Here is a 23,736-nt window from a genome sequence, read left to right as displayed (position 1 = left end):
GAACTAGAGAATGCACTGTCACTGGAGGGTGATAGCTAAATACCTTCATAATAAATGAAACCACCCATGAATTGTACAATGGGTGATGTGTTAGAGCCACCGAGAAGGTCAGAAAAATAAGAAATGAAAAGTGTAGGGGCAATGAAAAGTGACTCCTAGTGGGGACATGGTTTGTTTTTGGGGTGAAGAGAATGTTCTGGAATTAGATAGTGATGATTATAAAACCTTGTGAATGTGTTAAAAGTTAATGAATTGCATACTTTAAAAGAATGAATTTTATCTCACTTTTTTGAAAAGATAGGCAGTTTTTGTTACAATTATTGAAAATAAAAAACAGTTTTACTATGCCATACTTTTATGTATGTTTGAAAGTATTTATGTTGAAAAGTTTAAATTTTTTCTTAACTTGTATTTATATTCTTTTAGAAATTTTTATCAAGAAGGTACTAAAACATGTACTGAGTGATCTGACAACCAAACTTTCTTCAAAAGCACTTGTATTCAGAATATGCCGCAGTTCAGTATATATATGGCCTAATAGTGGCATAAACACCATTCCGGGAGAACTGACTGATAGCTCTTCCTGTAAGAACATAATGCACTTTATTCAGTAAGTATGTTTAAAATTCTTTGAAGTGTTTTCAAAACATCATTTCCTATTTATAAGTGTCTCTCTGCATTAAAATTTTAGATTTGAGCAGGAAGACACAAAACGAAAATTCATGAGAAAGAAAGACAAACAGTTACCAGACATGGTAAGCAAGTAAATTGCCTGTCTTTGCTATTGATTTTTTGTTGTGTTGTTGTTCAGTATTGGACTAGGGATTGAACCCAAGACTTTGTGCATGATAGTCAACCACTCTACCACTGAGCTACATCCCCAGCCCTCTATTGATAAAATGTTAAATCCTTCAATTTGGAGCTAAGATCTTAGAGATAACTTCATCTTGCCCTCTTATTTTTATAGATCAGAATATTGAAGTCAAAAAGGTTCTATGACTACTTTACATATCTAAACTTTCATTTCAGCATATTACATAAAATAATACCATTAACCATATTAAGCATGTAAAACTTTACATATCTTGGAACACATTATAATACATGTTTTGGAAGATTTTTAATACTTTCTTTGTGCCCACAAAAATGAAACAGACTCGAGTACATTTATAAATTAGTATTTAAAAGTAAATAGGGGGCCGGGAATTTAGCTCAGTGGTGTTGCCGCCTGCCTCGCAAGCACAAGGACCCAAGTTTGATCCCCGGTACCAAAAAAAAAAAAAAAGTAAATACGGCTGTGGATTTAGCTCAGTGGTTCTGCCACCTGCCTTGCAAGCACAAGGTCCAAAAAAAAATAAAAAATAAAAAAATAAAAGAATCTGGCACACTACACTGCACAAGATAACAAGTGTTAAAGGATTTCTTTTTCTTTACACTGTTTTTGGTTCCACTGATTTTTGAACTAATATTACTGTGTATCTGCCATGCCACAAACTATCAGATGTTGGCTAGAGATGAAAAATGGAGACGCTTCTTTAAAATTATGCTTCAAAATAAGATTTGTGCTTTCTAACAATGTACTATAATATAGCTTTACATATTATCTTATTAAAAAGCTAACATCACCAGTAACAGGAATTGTAGGAAGTTAGTATGATTGTAGAATTTTTCCAGGCTGGTATATAGAGAATGGATGCACAAGAGAGACTAAACACAAGAGCTATTTAGGTGATATAATAGATTGTATTTGGAAACTAGTGGTACAAAGTGTGATTTAAAAAAATACAGTGGATGTTTAAATTTGTAAAACATTTATTACTGTAAGAGACACATTGCCACTTATCCTGCTCAAAATACTCCCCCTCACTTATTACAATAAAGACATATTGCCCCATAGCCTCCTCAAAATATTCCCCCTCACTTCAAACACATTCATCCCATCATTCTTGCTACTTTCAGAAGCAGTTCTAGAACTCTTTTGTGAGTGTCTATAGTTGTGCTGTTGTGGCTGCCTCACTGTCCTGAAGTGATTCAAAATGTTTACCTTTCATAGTCATTTTGACTTTAGGGAAGAGCCAGAAGTTGTACGGTGCCAGATCCGGTGGATACAGGCACACCATAATATTTTTACAAGTCTTCCTTTCTGTTGGATGGCACTGGGCAGCATCACCCACTGTATTTGTGGGGGAGGGGGTACCAGGGATCAAACTCAGGTCCTTGCGCTTGCTCAGCAGGTGCCGAAACCACTGAGCTAACTCCCCAGACCCTACTCACTGTATTTTTGATAACAACTCTTAAAGACTTCCAGGAAAGAGGTCTTCCAGAACTGCTTCACAAGGTAGCAAGGATGATGGGATAAGTGGGTTCAAAGCTGGGGGGAGTTTTTTTGAGGGGTATTAATGGCAGTGTGTCTTTTAATTTAATAAATTTTTTTAATTTACACTTTTGTTTTTGGTATTGGGGATCGAACTTGGGACCTTGTGCTTACAAGGCAGGCGGCGGAACCACTGAGCTAAATCCCTGGCCCTCTAAATTTTTAAAATTTAAAGATATATATTTACCCCTGTATATTTACTGCATCTATATTTACTCCTTTTGTATTAAATAACCAGTTTCTTGCTTGGGCAAAGACGGAAAGTGAGAAAGACATAAGATCAGTTTTGGTCCGTTTAAGATACCACTGAGATGTACAGATTAGCTGTGAAATGTACAAATGTGGAATATATAAAAAATTGTGAGATGAAGATAATGATTTGAAAATTATCAGTAGTTACAGCTTGACATTTTGAGGACTACATACTAGTTAGTTTATAGTATGTTCCCCAATTTGGGTTTATTTTATATTTCCTCATTATTACGTTCCTGCAATATTTGCAGGACTATCATAGAAGAGATGTATCCTTCTCAGCGCATCATATTAAAGAGGCAAGTTCTATCACTTTGTTCCTGTTATTGGTGATGTTAGCTTTAATTGTTTACTTAAGATGGTATCTGCCAGATTTCTCCACTGTAAAGGTACCATGCTTTTCATTATAATTTGCATCTCATAGAAAGATATATATATTTCATCAGATATGTGCCCACCACTTTTAACACTCATTGATAAATTTTGCCAGAATCTAATATTAATCGATAGTTGGAATGTGATGATTTTTCTATCATTTCTTTCTGTGGTTATTAGATAACGTTATGCTTTCCTTGTCTCTGTTAATTTACTTATCTGCATAGAAGCATGGATTCTTATTTTATGCGATGTGTCATAATTGGATATACATTTTTAAAGTTCCTTTGATGTGTGGTTATTGTATTTACTTGATTTTTAAAATTTGTAAATCTATACAGAATAGAAAGAATAAAATAATAAACCCAATCCAATACCTACCTTGAACATTCATCAACACGTGGCCAGTCTGATTTCTTCTTTACTTCCTACTGGCTCTCCCTGTCCCCCTCGATTAATTTGAAACAGAAAGGAATTTTTTTAAACTAAGATTTGTGCTTTCTAACAATTTACAATAATATAGGTTTATATATTATCCTATTAAAAAGTCTTTTTCCTTCCCCTTTTGAGTGTTTAATGTTCCATAAGTTGACTGTTGCTGTTCATCTCTATAGCATCAAATAGTAAATATAGATCTTATGCTGGAAATGTCGACTTCTCTGGCAGCTGTAACCCCCATTATCGAAAGGGAAAGTGGAGGGCACCACTACGTCACTATGACCTTGCCAGTGGATGCAGTTGTATCTGTTGCTCCAGAAGAAACATGGGGAAAGTAAGTATATTTATAATACTACTGCACTTAAATGAAGACCCTTCCCCAAACTAAAAAGAGCCCATTTTTAAATATTACATAAGAATATGGTTGTTATTTTTATTATGATTTAAAAGTTACTTACTGTCAACCTAAAAGTCATCTAGTAATTAAATGTTTATTTGGAAGTAGGCTTCCAAATACATTCCTATGGCCAGGAACGTAGCTCAGTAGGTCTGCGCCTTCCTGGTCCTTCAAGGACCTAAGTTTGATCCCTGGTACCGAAAAAAAAAAAGGAAGTGGCCTAGCATTCTAAAACCTAGAAGGTTTCCCTTTATGCACAAAGAGCAAATATACAGTTTCTTTTATTTTGCATAATTTAAACTTCTTGTAACAAACCTAGTCTAACAAAGTTTTTTTTACTGTATTGGTGTATATTAGTACTACACTCTCATTTTGTAGGCACTATGACTTTTGTTAATACACTTGTTTCCCCCCCCGCCAGAGTTCGTAAACTTCTAGTGGATGCAATTCATAATCAACTAACTGATATGGAGAAGTGTATTTTGAAATATATGAAAGGAACATCTATTGTGGTCCCTGAACCATTGCACTTTTTATTACCAGGAAGAAAAAGTCTTGTAACAATTTCATATCCATCAGGAATTCCAGATGGTCAGCTGCAGGCCTATAGAAAGGTAAAACTAGTTCATTTATTGGAAAACATAAGTATCATGCAGTTTATATTTAATTATACATTTACAGTTAATAGAAATTATTTTGTGATTTGATTTAAAAGTATAGAGGTAGACTGTTTTCCTTTTATTTAATTTCTGTTTTCATACAACTTTTTAGTGTTATTAATGTTTAGTGTTTAGTGTTAATGAAAAAATATTATGCTAGTTTAGTATAGTATGTAATATATATAACATTTTAATTTCAGTTGCTCAATTTGGTTCATGTATTCTGTTTTCCAATAATGAAATATAGAATGAAAAGATACCTATATGCCCAGAGTAGTTGATGTGTGTGAACAAATTCCTTTTCCCTTTTGTTACCTCCAGATTTGTGAAAAAGGAGGAAAAACAGCCAAATAACCCTACCAGCATAAGGTAGTACCATAAATAATAATCAGATTACCAATTTTAACTTTTCTTCCTTAAATGATTATTATTTATGGCATCACCCTATGGCACTAGAGGTTTTTGGCTTTTTTTCCTCCTCCTCCTTTTTTCCCCTCATTTTCTTTTGCAGTACTGAAGATTGAACTTACATCCTTCACACTGAGCTACATCACCATCCCATTTTTAGTTTTTATTTTGCGGAAGGGTCTCACTAAATTGTCCAGGCTGATAGTGAACCCATGATTCTCCTGTCTTAACCTTCCAGAGCACTGGGATTACAGATGTACACCACCACACCCAGCTTTATTTGCTATTTATTAGAGGAATTTTGGGAAAAACATGATTAGCATTTAAAGAAATGAGATTATTGGCAAGATGACAGGATTTTGAAGTACATATTTTTAAATTATCTGGCCTTGCCTGACATTCATCAAATTATAGCATGGAGGATCTTCCTCATCTTTGTCCCTAGGAAGAAGTATAATATTCTAACTCTCTGTACCTCTGTGTAAGTGCAAGGTGAATTGATTTGCAGAGACAACTACACAAGCTGATCTATTCAAACCATTTAAGTATAAAAGTATGCCATACTTTTGAAAGTAAATATTACTTTTTTTTTATACAGTTGGGAAAAATCATAACATATGTACATTTTAATTTTCTTGGCATTTTGGTTGGCTTTATACCATCAACTTCTACTCTGTAATTTAATCACTACCCCTTACACTTGTAAAATACTCTAAACATGATTTTTAAAAAATTCTTTGATATGTCATTGTTAATTATTTTTTCTTATTTATAAGGCTGTTTCAAAACCAGTCTTTAGGGTAGATGTATTTTAACAGACTGTGTTATATTAAATAATTTTATATTATCCCAGTTATCTCACTCTAACAAGTTATTTTCATTTTCCTTTGTTCCCTTTCAATTTCTGTCCATGTATATACATAAACAAATAAAGATCTTTTGCTTTTAGTTTAAGTTTCACTCTCTGACCTTATTGAATTAAATCACAAATGTTTGAAAACATAATCAATATGTAGAAGTTTTATAACATTTCATTTATTTATTGACTAATAATTAAACTTTTAATTAAAATAATTAAACTGTTAATGAAATCATTAACTGTTTTTGTCTATTCTGGTTTCATTTAGGAGTTACATGATGTCTTCAGCCTGCCTCATGACAGACCTTATTTCAAAAGATCTAATGCTTATCACTTTCCAGATGAACCATACAAAGATGGTTACATTAGAAATCCACATACTTATCTTAATCCACCTAACGTGGAAGCTGGTATGGTGAGTTTAACCAATTGTTCATGAGAGTCAGTTGCTAGAAGTTCTTTGCTGTTGTTGGTAGTAACCAAGAGAAGTTTTAAAGGATTGATTTATAAATGTATGTCATTCCTAAAAAATAATTTACTATCAGTCTCTTTAACAGTCATTTAAGATAGCAGTAATTGTCAATTGTCTTAAAAGATTAGGAATAGTATATGCCACATTTCTCTTGCTGAAATTCTGTCCCATGACTTCTTTAAAGGCTTGTCCCATTTTTTCATTCTGAGCCTGAGAAATAATGCTGAGTAAAGACATAGTTTATTCAAACTACACTGCAGGACAAATCAGCTACTAGGTTACTAGTTAGTAGACATTTTCTGTGCAGCACATACCTGGTTGCAAAGGATAAATTCTCCTTAAACTTAGCTCAGAGAAGAGTGGATTGGCAGAGGGTGAGAAGGAGTTAAATTGAGGATACAGTACAGGTAGACCACTTTTAGAAAGGATCTCATAGGTATTCAGAAATAGCACTAGTTCAGCAGGGCCTCTTAGAAAGAAGCAGCCCTGTGACAGGCTGCTGTCTCAGTCTTTCCCAAGGCCTACATGGACTCCCTGGTAATATTTCTGTTGCTTTCTATGTGTATGGTTTGGTGGGGGGCGGGGTACTGAGGGTTGAACCTGTGGCCTTTCCACTACTTCCCTTCTTAATTTTTTATTTTGAGACAGTGTCTCACTAAGTCACTAAGTTCCCCAAGCTGGGCTTGAACTTGCGATACTCTTGCCTCAGCCTCCCAGAGTGTTGAGATTACTGGTGTGTGCCACCACACCTGGCTTCTATGTGTGTTTTTTTACCTTGACTGACCTATCTTTTCTCGGCTTCCTACTTTCTGCCCTCCTTGTATGAGCTTGTGTATGACCTCCTGTTCTTCCTCTTTGCTGCTCATTGTGTGGCTCATTTCACCTTCATTCCCTGATCCTTACAGGCTTATTCTGCGCTTCTCAGTTTAGATTCCCAAAACAAAGAAAATTTGATTGACCATCTTTTCATTTTTATTCAGTACCTTCTGAGTGTCCAGGGCTTTTTTTAAAAAATCTTAAGAATTAAAATAGAATCTATGATGCTATACCTACCCTAGAGTTGGGGGACCCACTATTGGTCTTGGCCATCAGAATGCACTCAGGGCAGCAGCTGCATCTGCAAGAGCCATGGGCAGGCCAGCTCCCCTAGAAAGCTCTCTGGCTGGATGGGCACTCACCATGTGCACACAAGCAGTCAGTATTTCATGGGTATTAAATGTTCTCACTTATTTTGAGCATGTAGGAGGAAATCTCGAGACCTATGTTCCTGGTTAAAATGTTGCTCTGTCACAGTCAGAACCATAGCTTAGGAATGTACAAAACTTAAGAATCTCTGACATATAATAGAACTCTAGATTTATTTTAAAATTCTTAATAGTTCTTTTAAAAGAACCTGAACATTCACTAAGTGAATGCTTATAATAAAATGGATTCTTTATCTGTATTGCAAAGATGTAAGGAGTACTTATAAATGTATATATTTTTAAATATTATCTAATATAACATATATACTGAGTGTACTGCATAGCAAAGTAGCAGGATTAGGGGCTATAGAACATTATCACTCAGGCTGTGTGCTCCTTCCTTCCCCATTTGTCTGCCTCCCCAAAATAATCCCAAGAGGAATTCTTACACAGTCATCCCTCCTTGTCTTTAGGCTGCACTAACCCTAGGTGAAAAATATTCACACACAAAAAATTGTTTCTATACTGAACATACTCAGACTTTTTTCTCATCATTATTTCCTAAATAATATAATATTGTAACCAATTATATAGCATTTAAATTGTATTAAGTATTATATATATTCTAGAAATGACTTAAAGTACGTGGGATGGCACACATAGCTTGTGTACAAGTACTTGCCATTTTATAAAAGGGGCTTGAGCATCCAACAATTTTATATTTGCAGGGTTGCTGAAACAATCTTCCCATGCACCATAGTAAGGAACCACTGTACTGAGTTTTGTGTTCATCATTCCCTTCCTTTTTTAATAGCTTTACCATATATGTTTATATTACTTCAGCAATGTGTTTTTTTAATTTTGTAAAAATTACATCATTCTATATGTAGTCTTCTATAACTTGCTTTTCCATTAAATATTATGGATCTACCATTATTCATAGTACTGTTTAACTAGTTATCTTTATTGCTGTATTAATATACCTTCATGTTATTTTTTCCCAAGATTTTTTGCTGTTTAGACAGTCTTCTGAATGTTCTTGTACCTGTGTGCTGATATATACATGCAACAGATTTTGCCATGTTTTCTTCATTTTTCTCTTTCCCATAAACCATTTCAGAAAAAATTCTAAGGTCATACTATTTACCTTTAAACACTTTAGCACAAGTCTCCCAACAGCCAATAGATTTACATTCATGAGAAAAGCTAAGTTTCATATATTCAATATTATTATTTTTTATTCCCTGGTGGATTTAGTTTGGTACTATTTTGCTAAGGTTTTTTAATCTTTGTGATTGATATCGCCTTACAATTTTTTCTTATACTGTTTTTATTTAATTTTTGTATTAGTAATATACTGGCTCATTGAATGAATTGGGAAATGTTCCCTCTGTTTTAATTTTCTAAAAGTATTTATGTAAGATTAGCATGGTCTCTCTTTGATTATTTGATAAAGCGTATCTGTAAAACAACCTGGACTTAGCATTTTCTTTGCGGGAAGATTTTTAATAACAGATTTAGTTTTTTTAAGGACTCTAGAACAGTGATGGTAAACCTTTTAGAGACTGAGTGCTCAAACTGTGGCCCAAAATCCACTTATTTATGACAAAGTGCCAACCCTGCAATTAAACCTGAATATTGAAGTTTCGGTTTAGAAAAAGCAACTCATAAAACTTAAAACGTCATCACAGAGACGGCTCTGTGCTCACTGCGGCACACACGCCATAGGTTCACCCTCCTGGGTATAGGAGATTTCCATTTTTATAGGTTATATTTACCTAGGTTTTAATACCTCTTATCATATTTTCTTTTTAATTCTTCATATCATTTTTATGCCTTCTCTTTTTTTATTTAAACTGTTGGCTTTGTTGACCCCACTCTATTATAACTTTTGTATTTCATTATATTAGCTTTTGGCTTTTGCCTTCTTCTTTTACTTTCTTTAATATACTATGTTTCTTCTAACATCTTAATTGGACACTTAGATTATTGTTAATCTTTCTTATTGCATAATGTCAGGTTTTACTTTTAATTTTCAGGTAAAACACTGCTTTTATTGTATTCTACAGTTTTAATTAGAAAGATTTTAATTTTGTTTACTTTTAAGTATTTTTAATTTCTATTATAGTTTTTGCTTAATCTATTTATTATTTAGAAATTTTTTAACTCTCAAATATATCTGAATTTATTTATTTTTTCCTTTTCCTACTGGTTTCTAACTCTTTTTTTTCTGTTCATAGAAACAATTTCTAAGGGCTACTGACTTACTAGGTCTTGTATGCCTTCCCTGTAGATTGCTGTAACAACCACAGACTTGGTGATTTCAAGCTACAGAAATGTGTTCTGTTACAGTTTGGGGACTAGAAGTCCAAAACAAACTGAGTTGAAATAAAGTACCAGTAGGGCCAAACTACTACTGTAGACTCTTGGAGAAAAATTCCTTCTTTATCTCTAAGTTTCAGGTAGTTGCCAACCTTCCATGGTTTATGGCTCCATCATTTTAACCTGTGCCTCTATGATTACTTGCCTTTTCTTCTATGACAAACATCCCACTCCCTCTGTTTTATAAGAATACTGGTGATTGCATTTAGGACCTACCTGGACAGTACAGGATAATCTGCCGATCTAAAAATCCTTAACTTAATCTTATCTACAATTTTTTTTTTTGGTCATAGAAGTTTCTATTCATACAGTCCAGGGATCTGGATATAGATATCTTTTAGGGATAGCCATTTTTCAGCCTACCAGAGTGTTATAATTTAAAATTTTCTCTTTGTGCTTGAGCAGAATATATATTCTTTTTTAAAAAATTACTTTTATTGCTACATTTTAGGTATACAGTATACTGACATTCATCATTGGAAATTTGCACCTTTACATAATTGCTCTTGGTTCTTATTTTTTTCCCATTCCCCTGCCCTCCCTTCAATCCCTCCATTCCCCTCCTATTTACAAAGACTTTGTTTCCATTTTTTCATTTTCACATATTAATTCTATTCCCTTCTTTCCTTTCCCCTCTCCCTCCCACTTCCCCTTCCCCTTTGCCCCTTTTCTTCCTATTTCACATTATCTATTATACCTTTTAGTCCTTAGTTATGCTTTCAGTTTCTCACACTAGAGAAACTATTCAGTATTCACACGAGTGTCGTCTTTATTTCACTTAAGAGTATCGCCTCAGTGTGCATCCATTTAGCTATAAATGTCTCTAAATTCTCATTTTTTATGGCTGAGTAGTACTTCATTTTATTTTTTAAAAAAAAACACATTTTCTTTATCCAGTCTCCAGTTGATGGGCAATTGGGCTGCTTCCAACTTTTAGCTATTACAAATTGTGCTGCTATAAACATAGGTGCACATATACCACTGTGGTATGATTCTTTTAATTCTTTGGAGAAGATGCCCAGCAGTGGAATAGTGGGATCAAATGGGACTTCCAGTCCTAGTTCTTTGAGGTATCTCCATACTGATTTCCACAGTGGTTGCACCAGTCTACACTCCCACCAGCAGTGGAGCAGGGTTTCTCTTTCCCCACAGCCCTGCCAGCATTAGTTATTGGTTGATTTCATGATAGCACACATTCTTTCTGGGGTGAGGTGGAATCTCAGTGTTGCTTTCATTTGCATCTCTCCAATGACCAGTGATGTTGAACACTTTTTCTCTTGTTTATTTGCTATTTCCACTTCCTTGTCTGAGAAATGTCTGTTCATTTCAGATGCACATTTTTGAATTGGGTCTTTAAATTTGGGGGGGGGTCTCATTTTTTTAAGTTCTTTATAGATTTGAGACAGTAGACCTCTGTCAGAGGAACAGCAGGTGAAAATTTTTTCCCACATTGTTGGTTGTCTCTTCACACTTTTGGTGGTTTTCTTGCTTTGCAGAAGCTTTTTAGTAAGAAGAGATCCCATAAGTTCTACCTAACCTCTCTTCAAGCGGGTTCAACGTTTCTATTTTAATATTTAGATCTTTAATCCATTTCCATTTTAGTTTAGTGCATGGTGAGAGATATAGGTCTAGTTTTAATCTTTGGCAAGATGAAACCCAGTTTTTCCAGCCCCATTTATTAAAAAAGCTATCTTTCCTACAATGAGCATGTTTGGCTCCTTTGTCAAAGATGAGATGGCTAAGTGTGTCTGGAGTTGTTTCTGCATCTTCTCATCTGTTCCACTGATCCACAGATCTGTTTCTTTGCCAGTACCATGCTGTTTTTATCACAGTAGCTTTGTAGTATAGTTTCAAGTTAAGGGTTGTGATACCCCCTGTCATGTCTTTGTTGCCTAGAATTGCTTTTGCTATTCTAGGTCTCTTCTTGTTCCAAATGAATTTTTTGATTGTTTTCTCCAGGTCTATGAAGTATGCTCCTGGGATTTCAGTTGGGATTGCATTGAATCTATATAGCAGATTTGGAACTATGGCCATTTTCGCTATGTTAATTCTTCCTACCCAGGAGCAAGGGATGTCTTTCTGTTTTCTGATTTCACCTTCAATTTCTCTTTTCAGCGTGCTATAGTTTTCAGGGAAAAGATCTTTGATTTCTTTTGTTAGGTTGATTCCTAGGTATTTCAGTTTCTTGGATGCTATTGTGAAAGGAATTGTTTGTCCTATTTTTGTCTCAGTGAGTCTGTTGTTTGTGTAGAGGAAAGCTATTGATTTTTGTATGTTGACCTTGTATCCAGCTACTTTACTGAATTTGGTTATTAAGTCCAGAAGACCTTTGGTGAAGTTCTTGGGGTCTTCTATATAGAGTATCATGTCACAAGCAAATAATGACAGTTTGACTTCTTCATTTCCTATCTTTATTCCTTTTATTTCTTTCTCTTGTCTAATTGCTGTGGCTAATGTTTCCAAGACTATATTGAACAGGAGTGGTGATAGTGGACATCCTTGTCTTGTTCCTGATTTTAGTGTGAAAGATTTCAGTTTTTGACCATTTAGTATGATATTGGCTGATGGTTTTTCATAGATAGCTTTTATCAGATTGAGGTAGAGAGTGTCTATTCCACTTTTTTGTAGGGCTTTAATCGTAAATGTGTGTTGGATTTTGTCAAATGCTTTTTCTGTGTCTATTGAAATGATCATATGGTTTTTGTCCTTGGCTCTGTTGATACAGTATATTTGATATAGTGTATTTAGTGATATAGTGTACATTGATTGATTTACATATGTTGAACCATATCTGCATCCCTGGGATGAATCCCACTTGGTCAGGGTGTATGATCTTCTTGATGATCTTCTGCATTCTATTTGCCATTATCTTATTAAGGATTTTTGCATCTATGTTCATTAGTGAGATTGGCCTATAGTTCTCCTTTTCGGTTGGGTCTTTCTCTGCTTTGGGGATCAAAGTGATGCTTGCTTCCAGGAATGAATTTGGGCGTATTGCTTCCCTTTCAATTTCACTGAAGAGTTTAGATAGTAGTGGCAGTAGTTCCTCTCTGAATGTCTTGTAGAATTCAGCAGTGAAGCTATCAGGACCCAGGCTTTTCTTAGTTGGTAAGTTTTTAGTTACGTTTTCAATTTCATTGATTAATATTGTGTTGTTTATAACTTTTAGGTCTTCTTAGTTCAACTTTGGTAATTCATACATATCTAGGAATCTGTCCATTTCTTCTATTTTTCCATCTTATTGGCGTATATGTTCTGGAAGTAGGTATTGAAGATCCTCTGGATTTCTGCTGGGTCCATTGTAATTTCATCCTTTTCATTCCTAATTGCATGGATTTGGGCCTTTTCTTTCCTTTTTCTGATAAGGTTGGCTAAGGGTTTGTTAATTTTGTTTATTCTTTTGAAGAACCAACTCTTGGCTTCATTGATTTTATGTATCGTTCCCTTAGTCTCCATTGCATTGCTTTCTGCTCTGATCTCTATAATTCCCTCCCTTGTATGAGCTTTGGATATGTCCTGCTCTTCTTTTTCTAGAAGCTTGAGGTTCAGCATCAGGTTGTTTAGTTGGACTCACTCCCTTTTCCTAATATAAGTATTCACTGCTATGAATTATCCTCATAAGACTGCTTTCATTGTGTCCCATAGATTCCAATATGTTGTATTGTTGTCATTTACTTGTAGGAACTGTCTGATTTCTTCTTTAATTTCCTCTGTGACCCATTGGTTCTTCAGAAGTGTGTTGTTCAATTTCCATGTGTTTATGAAATTCTTGCAGGTTTTTTTGCTATTGATCTCCAATTTCATTGCACTATGGTCTGATAATATACAGGAGATAACTTCAATTCCTTTGCACTTACTTAAACATGTTCGGTGAGTGAGTTTGTGGTCTATTTTGGAGGACAACCCATGTGCAGCTGAAAAGAATGTTCATTCTGATTTTGTTTGGTAAAACACTCTGTAAACATCTGTTAAGTTCATTTGTTCAAGAGTTTGATTGAGTTCTAGTATTTTGTTGTTTATTTTTTGTCTAGTTGATATATTTGTGACAGTGGGGTATCGAGGTCCCCCACTACTATTGTATTAGTGCTTATATGATTTTTCATGTCCGTTAGTATTTGTTTTATATAGATGGGCACACTAGTGTTTGGTGCATATATATTTATGATTGTCATCTCTTCCTGTTGGATTGTTCCCTTTACAAGGATGTAGTGTCCTTCTTTGCCTCTCTTAATTAGTGTTGGTTTGAAATCTACTTGATCTGCAAAGAGGATAGCTAGTCCTGCTTTTTTTTGGATTCCTGTCACATGGAATATTTTTCTCCACCCTTTAACTTTCAGTCTGAGTTTTTGAATTAAGTGTGTTTCTTGTATGCAGCATATTTTTGGATCTTGCCCCTTGATCCATTCTGCCAGTCTATTTCTTTTGATTGGTGAATTGAGACCATTAACATTGATGGTTATAACTCATACATGTTGATTTATCATTGCCATGACTTTTTCTTTTTGTTGGATTCTTCCCGTTTGCATTTAATTTCTTGTCGTGCCCAGTGGATTCATTCTGCTAAGCTTCCTGGGCTTGTGATCCTCATTTTCTGTTCCTAGTATATTGTCTAAAATTTTTTGGAGTGCTCGTTTTGTATTCATGAAGTTCCTAAGGTGCTCTTTGTCATGAAAGTATCTTATTTCCCCATCAGTTTAGAAGGATAATTTTGCAGGGTACATCAATGTGGGTTGGAGGCTGTTTTCCTTTAGGGCTTGAAATACATCACTCCAAGCACTTCTTGCCTTGAGAAGTCTGCTGTGATTCTGATGGGCTTTCCTTTGTATGTGATTTGTTTCTTTTCTCTAAGTGCTTATAGAATTTTGTTCTTCTGTTGGTTTTCTGCAATCCTAAGTATTATATGCTGATGTGTAGATTTTTTTTTTTTTATCAAGGCTATTTGGAGTCCTATGTGCCTCACTTATCTGTATGTCAAGTTCTTTTCTCTTGGGAATTTTTCTGCCATCACTCTGTGAATAGTTTTTTTATGTCTTCTGCACTCTCTCCTGTTTCTTCATTGACTCCGATCAGTCTTATGTTATTCTTCTTTGCATCATCTAGCAGCTGCTAGATTGATGTCTGGTGGTCCCTTACAATTTTAAAGCAATTTTTCTTCTCCTGGTCACTAATTGCAATCTTATCTTCTATGTCTGAAATTCTGTCCTCACATTGGCTCATTCTGCTGCATAAACTTTCAATGGAATTTTTAATCTCCTGGAAATCTGTTTACATCTTTTATGGATTCCATGTGTTTCCTATGTTGGGATTCCATCATGTTTCTCAGCTCCTCCATTTTTTTATCTGTGTCCTCTCTGGATTTATTAATCATGTCTTGCACTATTGGCAGTCTCTGCTGTTATCTGAGATATTATTTCTGATTTTATTTTTTCCAGATCCTTTTTTTGCCAGTTCAGGGAGTCCAGGTGGTTGAGGATCAGATTGTTCCGTCTCATTTCCCTTTGGGGTTGCTTTTAGGTGATCTGAACGTCTGGCTTTGAGAGTCTTTTTTGTGTCTTCTCATTTCAGAGGGGGTGGAGGGGAGGGCGGGGGGTGCTGCTGGTGCCCACATGGCTCTGCTCCTCAGTTCTGGGGGCAGCTGTGCTCCTCCACGCTGGGGGCAGTGGTTCGGCGGCCCAGAAGGCTCCTCAGTGCTGGGGCCCTATATTCTTTAATTGTCTTTTGAGAGTTCTATCTTCACTCACAACTCTTGTCATCTGATCTTTAAAAAATAATACTGGTCTTTCAAAAAAGATAAATATATTCTTAGCATTATACTACAAGTAAAATTAAATAAATCTTTATATTAATGTCATTAAATAATATCCCTGGGCTGTAATCAGTTGCAGGTTTACAAAACTGTCCAAACATTTTGCCTGTATCCCATTATATGAACTCTTCATGTGGTTGTTTATATATTACTTTATTCCTTCTTTCATTCAGCCAGTCATCATTTATTCATTCATTCAGTCAACATTTGTATCAACTGTGTGCCAGTTGTAGAAGCTTGGGCCCAGAAATAAATAAGATACTGTATGCTCTCATTGACCTTTCATACTGATATGGATTGGTGGATATTTTTTAAATGACAATAAGTTATATGTCAAATAGTGATAAGTGCTTTGAAAAATTTTTAAAGGGGGAGCAGAAAAAAGATGACAACCACAGCAGAGAGTAGGTGGTGAGAGACTAAGCATGCCATTTTTAGGTTATGGTCAGAGAATGTCTCTGACAATGGAACAGAGAACTGAATGTGGAGGGGGACAAGCAATAAAATTATTTGGGAAAATAGTGTTCCCAACCAGGAGAACCATAAGGCCCTAAGTCAAATTGCCCCTGGAATATTTGAACCTCTATCAGAGTAAGAAAAAGGAAAAAGTGTAAGAGATGAAGTTGAGGCTGGAAAGAGGGTCTTTTGGGACCACTCGGGTGAAGACCTTGGGCCTTTACTTAAAAAACCAAGAGGATACAGTGTTAAACCATAGTTCTATAGATGCATGTTTAAAAGGATTTAAAGTAATAGTCTAGCTCTCAGAACAGCAAACATGACTTCAAGTATATGTATAGTCTGGATACTTCTGTCTTAAGTTAATAGTTTACTATATTTCTTCTTTTCATATAGATTCATGTGGTCCAGGGCATATATGGTTATCATCATTATATGCAAGATCGGATAGATGACAATGGCTGGGGCTGTGCTTACCGATCGCTGCAGACTATCTGCTCTTGGTTCAAACATCAGGGATACACAGAGAGGCCCATTCCAACACACAGAGAAATTCAACAGGTACAGAACACACCATTTCAAATTATAATCAATTGTACATTCCATTAGCAGTTAATATACCATTAATAATTATTATTACCTCATGGTGTAGACTTATTTTCTGTTTTGAAGAAGAAAATATTCTTATACTGGTAATCAGGGAAAATGCCCTAAATGCAATTTTAATAGCTGTCTGGTATATGGATTTTTTAATATTTTTTAAATATATAAAGGCTCTAGTTGATGCCGGTGACAAACCAGCAACATTTGTCGGATCACGGCAGTGGATTGGATCTATTGAAGTACAGCTGGTACTAAACCAATTGATTGGTATAACTTCAAAAATACTCTTTGTCAGGTAAGGACACATTAAAAATTAGATAAATTATTTCAGTTTGTCATTTTTATTAAAATAATAGAAAAATGGCATCTTTTTTCCTCATTTATTCTCACTCCTCTTATTCATTTCTCATTGCTCTATGAGTCTCATTATTTTATGCAAAATTTTGAGGGAGTTATTTTTTAGAAGGTTCTGAGTTAAGAAACAATGATATATACTTGCATTGCCTACGCCTAATTTTTGCCTAGACAAGGAAAACTTAAAAATATATTAAATTGGTTGAGGCTATATGTAGAAATTCTAGCAGTTTTTTCTTCAGGTTTTTTTTTGCTTGCTTTTATTGGGTTTTTTGTTTGTTTGTTTTTAATAAATCACTAGACCACCAGGGAAAAAAAATCTAGTATTTTTTAGGCTCAAGTATTCAAAAAGTCTTGCAAGGAGAAAATCAAATGTTGATTGATGACTGACCTTTTTGTTTGCCTCCTGCTGTTTTTCTTCTTTAGAGGTTAATAAACCAGTAGTGTATCCAGATAATTATTTTATCTTTTCCACAATTCAGATAGTAAAATGAGAAAATATAAAATAATGAATATCACTTTCTCTGACCATAACTAGCTTACTCCTTATTGTATGTTTATGTTTTAAAACATATTTTCTATTGGGCCGGGGATTTAGCTCAGTGGTTTCGCCGCCTGCTGCGCAAGCGCAAGGACCTGAATTCGATCCCTGGTACCAAAAAAACAAAAAAACACATATTTTCTATTGATAACTATGGCAACAGTATCCAAGTCTTGTCCAAGTACTTTAATTAACGTCTGATTTCACAATTGGAATTTGGAGTGGTGGAAATAAGTGATAAAGAATGACAGATTAAGTAGCAAAGAATATTTTTTTAAAGTGAAAATATTTGGTACATTAAAACATTATTTATACATTCTCTGTTAAGCCAAGGTACTAAAGTTTAGCACCATCTGGCACCTCCAAAAAAAATAAAGCCAGTCCCCAATTTATGTGATGGTTTGACTTAACAGTATTTTGGCTAGACAATGGTGCAAAAGCAATATGTATTTAGTAGAAACCACAAAACATATTTTGAATTTTGATCTTTTCCTAGTGATATGCATTAAAATACTCTCTGGTGATATGGGGCAGCAGCAAACCTCAGCTCCCCATTAACCACTCAATCACAAGAGAAAATACAGTGTTGCTAAATTATGAAGTTCAGGTGGTTAGGTACAGCCATATGTATTTTTGTCTTAAAGTATTTTCAACTTAGGATGGGTTTATTGGGATATAACCTTATTGTAAATTGAAGAGCATCTGCACCTCCCCTCACCAGTCCATCTTCCTCTTCCCAAAAATAAAAATTGCATAGTATGTTGAAATACTCCCTAAAATAAAATGTTTCATTTGAAAACATTTTTGTAGTTATCAACTTCATTCTATTTTAGTTGTAGAATATCCTCTATCATGTAGATAGGGCAGGTATTATTAGTCCTAATTTTAAAAGGAGAAAATACAAACTCAGAAGTCCCAAGAGTTTCGGACTTAAAACTAATTTTTCTGGTAATTAAATCTACCCATAAAAGCCCCTGGGCATCAAGATGACCAGTTTCAGTCTCATGTTAAAATTCTCGAATATTCTTTGTACAGTTCAAAAAGCAGAGAAATCAAGATTTTTATGTTTCTTTCCTAGTGCAGATAGTAGCCTTAAATATTTTTTGTTTTGTTTTTATTTTTTACTAGTACGTTTGCAGTACTATAATATTTACATTCCTTATGAGCAGTTGGTGCATGTACATAATATGTCTTAATTCTTTTTTCATCCCCTTCTCCTCTCTTACCTCCCCTTCCCATTTGAGAAAGATCTATCTCCCTACTTCCTATTATCTATCTTTTATTTTCCTATTTGGAATTTGGGTTTCTCAAAAAAGAAAAACCATGAGATATTTAAGCTTGTGTATCTGATTTATTTCACTAACATGGTCTCAAAGTGCATCCATTTTCCTACAAATGACTCAAATTTGTCCTTCTTGATGGCAGAATAATACTCTGTTGTGTGTAAATACATTTTCTTTATCCATCTGTTGTTAGACATATAGGCTGCTTCCAAGATTTAGCTATTATGAATTGTGCTGCTCTAAACATGGGTATGAACGTATCACTATAATATGACATTTAGAACTCTTGGGGAAAGATACCTACAAGGGGAATAGCTGGGGAACAAATGGAGTTCCTAAAGTGACCTTAACTATTTAGAGTTCATATTACTTTAAATTCTTTACATGAGGTCCCTAAATGTATATTGTTTAAACTTGCATTGTTTTTTTGCAATAGCAAACCAAAAAAGAAAACAAAAAGGTAGAAAACATTGTCTCCCCAAATTCATTATTTGATCTTAGTGTTGGGAATAGTTCATTTAATGAAAATGGTTTCTTTCTAGCCAAGGCTCAGAAATGGCCTCTCAAGGACGGGAACTGGCTAATCATTTCCAGAGTGAAGGCACTCCAGTAATGATTGGTAAGGTGTTTGGACATCTTGCACTTTTTTGGCAGTGTGGAGAATAATGAAACTTACTAGTATAAAGTTTTAATGTTGCATAAAATCAGTCATTTTAAAATTAACTTTTATACTATGCATATTCATTGAATTTTTTACAAATTTCTAAGAGGAGCTGGGCATATAGCTCAGTGCCAGCCTGGCAAGCACAAAGCCCTGAGTTTGATTCCTGGTACAAAAAAAAAAATTCCAAGACAGTAAAGAAGTTAAAAGAAAGATTATAATAACCACAAGTAAAGATTAAGAAGAGGTGATAACTGTGTTTAAACCTTCATAGAACTAAGAGCACTGTTAAAAAAGAGGAGATGGTTACTTGACCAAGCATCATGAATCATGGTTCTGCTGTTGGCTGGCTGACACTGTGCAAATTACCTACTTCTCTGGGCTGTGTTTGTAAAATAGAAAGTTGGATTATCTGACCTCAAGATGCATGATTCTGTGAAGAACAAGACTTGTCCTGTGATAACTGAAGGGAAGTGAGGCTGGTATGTAAGACCTGGAGGTAGGCAGATGTCAGCAGAGCATCAGAATGTAAGTGGATGGCTCTTAGGTACCATCTGCGACAGTGATTGTTACTCACCTGGAAAGAGTTTGATTCTCTGTGTCCAGTCCTATCCAGCTTAGGCAATTCACAGGCTGTGACAGCAGAGCATAAGCTGTGTTACAGGTATAATTTTATTTTTTTAGCGTATATTTGGCCTCCAGGCATTTTACAATGTAGGATAGTCAATTTTAATGCCATTTTAGATTAGTCTTTTTAAATATAAATTGAATAGACAGTTGAAATTAGTTTATGCACTCCTATATTTCATATCTCTTCTTCTCTAGGGGGAGGAGTTTTGGCCCACACAATACTAGGAGTTGTGTGGAATGAAATTACAGGACAGATAAAATTTCTGATTCTAGATCCACATTATACAGGTGCTGAAGATCTGCAAGTTATTTTAGAAAAGGTAAGTACAGTATCTTTTAACACAAAGTAGAGAACTCAGAAAAGGACAAGAAACTAGCTTTTAAAAGAAAGAGAGTAAGCCGCAGGCAGTGAGCCTCACTGAAAGGAGTGGTTCTAAGGCTGTCACGAGCAACTCTATATAGGGAGGACAAGTGGGACAAAGTGAATTGGAAAATTTACATTAAATTATATGAAAACTTTCTCAGTTCTCAAACTTAATGGAGCACAAGTTCATAAATATATTCCTTTGGAAATTCTATAGTTTTGCATAAAAGAAAATACCAAGGTTTATCAATGCCTTGAAATAGAGGACTGGAATATAGAAACATAATTTTAGAATAGCCAAAAAATAGCTAAGTGAAATTCTGGACATTACTTAACCTGATCTTATTCTGTAAAGCTTCTGAGGTTGAGACAGACTTAAGAGTATGTATTAATGCCTACTAAATCATCTAATGGAGGTATAAATTTAAATAGATTTATAGGGAACTATTCTCACATATGAAAACTCAGTACTAAATCTTTAGGAGACAAATATTATAAGACATAATTAACCTGAATTTTAAATAACATATTTTTTGCCAAATACATTAAAGTTGCAGAGAATATGTATGACTTTTTAAATTATAAACTAATGAAGATATCCTGTTACCCTCTACTCTTTATTTTTGTCACTGAAGTCAGTATCGTTAATATCCAAGAAAGGTTTCTCTTTGAAGTTGTAGTTTAACTAGGTTACTTTTTAAAAGCAGAATTACTGGAACATGGGATGGTTTAACATTGAAATTCACTAGTGAAATTATTTTCAGAACTATATTGTTCAGAACTACATTAGCGTGTCAAAATTCTAAGGATAAAATGTTTTAATGTGTATGTTAGAGTTCCTGGTATTTGCATATAGCAGAACTCTCATGTCCTCAATTTATTAAAGTTTTTGTTAATGATAAGAGTAAGTACCAACAGAATATAAATGTGTTCTTAAAATTTTAAGTGTCTTCCTTTTCAAGACATTTGGAATTTTAAGTTTTTGATTACTGCACATATCTTTCTGAAAACAGTAATATTTACTCTTTGTATAGCAAAGTGTTCTTTCATTCAGCATTTAAGTAGCCAGTATGTGCCAGCCATTGTCCTAAGCACTGGAGGTTTTAAAAGATTTTTCAGGAGTTCTCAGACTAGTGGAGAAGGACAAAGAAGGAGAATCTAAAAAGGATTCTCAAGAAAAAAAATAATGCTGTGTACAATGGGTTTACAAGGCTGATGCTATGGAGGGACCACTTAGAACTATGAATGGCAAACATGACCCTGTCCAGTTCCAAGGGTAGTGAACCAGCAGAAAAACAAGGAATTTAGATTTTATCTTAAATGAAGGAGAAGCCTTAGTTATTTTCATCAGAAGGGTCATAGGTAATAAGATTGCTTTTTTCTGGCTGGCTTGAGGAGCTTTGCACTGGATGGAATTATCTAGATTGGGTTTCCTGAAGCAATTAGATACAGGAAGCCATCACCCCAACTACTTACTAAGTTCAGTCTTCCTTTGCTAGTTATATTTCCATAGAACTCTGCAACAGCAGAAACCTTGATCCAGTAGTACATGTAAGAAACCATGAAGCCAATGTGCAGCCATCAGTAGACCCTCATCACCTGAGCAGGCGAGTTCTGCCGCCTCCAGACTCTACCCTCATGTGGAGCTCTTTTTGACATTCCCAGGCTAGTCATCTTTAAGAAAAGAGGCATGGGCCCCAATATACTTGCTCTTTGGCACCCTTTCTACTCAATTCCCTTTAAAAAAAAAACAACAAAAAACTTTGGATCTGGTTTCCTGGAGAAGGCCTACATGTGTAGAAGTATCAGAAAAATGTTAAAACAGGGATATATAGAAAAGTTTTTTATATTTGTTGAGAGACTTTTGGACATTAAATATATTAAGTTTTGCAGAAAAAATGAGTCAAAAATAGTTTATTAATAAACAATGGTGTTTACCTAGAGAAAGGGAAGACTGGTTTTCTTTTTTTTTTCTGGCACTGGGGATCGAACTCAGAACCTTGTGCTTGCAAGGCAGGCATTGCTCCACTGAGCTAAATCCCTGGCCCTTTTTTTTTTTTTTAACTTTGATCTTGTTTGAATTTTTACAATGTTTATCTTAGTTTATAATGAAATAAAAGAATGAAAAAATAAAAATAACATTTTCAATCAACCTTCCCTCCTCACTAAAAAAACCCAGCTAAAACATTATCTTCTGTAGATAGTATGGATTTTGACTCTAGGTTCTGCCAGAATACCCAGCATCTTCAGAGTTAAAGGAATAACCCTAGTACTTGTCACTTAGTGGTATTTTAAGAGTCCTCAGCTGCCTCCTTGCAGGTATTTCTCAAAGCATTTAATTTGATAGTAAAGTAAAACAATCCAGTCATCAACTTGTTCCTAAGAAAAATAAATCAGTGGCCCTGGGAAAAATCTGATAAACTCTGATATTCAAAATGAGATTCCATTTGAAAATAATTTTCTCTGCTGAAGAATACTGATATTAGAAAAAATAGAAAGTAGAAAATAAAAAGTAGAAAGTAGAATTAGCTATAGCCTGAAGGAAATGAAGGAACATAAACTGCGCCTCATGGAGCAAACTCAAAGTTCTCACTATCATATTTCACCAGAGATAAGATGCCATTGAATGGTACATATCAGTCTCTTATGGACTGCTAAAAGAAACAGTCTACAAGTAGGATATTCTTACATGTTATCAGTTACCAGACATGTCAGATTGTACTTAGAACCACCAGTACAATGCAGTATCTGGACTAAGAGTAACTGAAAGGAAGTTTTTCTTTTTTAATGATTTCTTTGATTAAATACTGTACCATCAAAAGTTTAAAGATCTAGCTGGGGATTTAGCTCAGTGGTTCCACCATCTGCCTTGCAAGCGCAAGGTCCCGAGTTCAATCCCCAATACCAAAAAAAAGTTTAAAGATCTATATACTTTTCTACACTTAGATAATCCTTAAATTATATAGGTATTTGAGTATTGATCTGATGTCCTGTTGACAGAGTTTTATAGCACAATTTCCATCTTGTAATCTGGTAACTCTGTAAAAAATGTTCCTTTCTTCTCCCAAATTCAGGGCTGGTGTGGATGGAAAGGCCCAGACTTTTGGAACAAGGATGCTTACTATAACTTATGTCTTCCTCAGAGACCAAATATTATTTAAATTGTCTTGGATGTAAAAGACTGTAGTAAAGTGGTATTATAAATTTGTTAATAAAAAAGTTTAAGTTCAAAATTAAA

General features: G+C 34.7%; 1 protein-coding gene across 8 annotated transcripts in view; it reads left to right on the top strand.

Annotated features, from left to right (window-relative positions):
* The window catches only part of Ufsp2 (UFM1 specific peptidase 2), a 26,817-nt gene extending 3,081 nt beyond the window's left edge, over positions 1-23,736 (top strand). For 4 of the 8 annotated variants that reach the window (XM_021265002.2, XM_021265004.1, XM_021265003.2 and 1 more), the window contains 11 exons: positions 427-610; positions 692-755; positions 2,878-2,925; positions 3,616-3,773; positions 4,258-4,450; positions 6,031-6,177; positions 16,459-16,623; positions 16,836-16,960; positions 19,386-19,462; positions 20,330-20,454; positions 23,573-23,736. In XM_021265002.2, coding sequence (XP_021120661.1) covers positions 427-610; positions 692-755; positions 2,878-2,925; positions 3,616-3,773; positions 4,258-4,450; positions 6,031-6,177; positions 16,459-16,623; positions 16,836-16,960; positions 19,386-19,462; positions 20,330-20,454; positions 23,573-23,659 — 1,373 coding nt within the window. In that variant the 3' untranslated portion in view covers positions 23,660-23,736. The remainder of the gene's footprint in view (positions 1-426; positions 611-691; positions 756-2,877; positions 2,926-3,615; positions 3,774-4,257; positions 4,451-6,030; positions 6,178-16,458; positions 16,624-16,835; positions 16,961-19,385; positions 19,463-20,329; positions 20,455-23,572) is intronic. The other 4 variants (XM_004853019.3, XM_087217102.1, XM_087217101.1 and 1 more) reach the window with 1 other exon arrangement.

Source organism: Heterocephalus glaber, unplaced genomic scaffold (genome assembly GCF_053883595.1).
Source record: "Heterocephalus glaber isolate CG9 unplaced genomic scaffold, H.glaber_assembly_v1.0 deba00001461, whole genome shotgun sequence".
NCBI lineage: Eukaryota > Metazoa > Chordata > Mammalia > Rodentia > Bathyergidae > Heterocephalus > Heterocephalus glaber.
The sequence above is the reverse complement of the archived record's forward strand: the minus strand, read 5'-3'. Positions and strand labels throughout refer to the sequence as shown.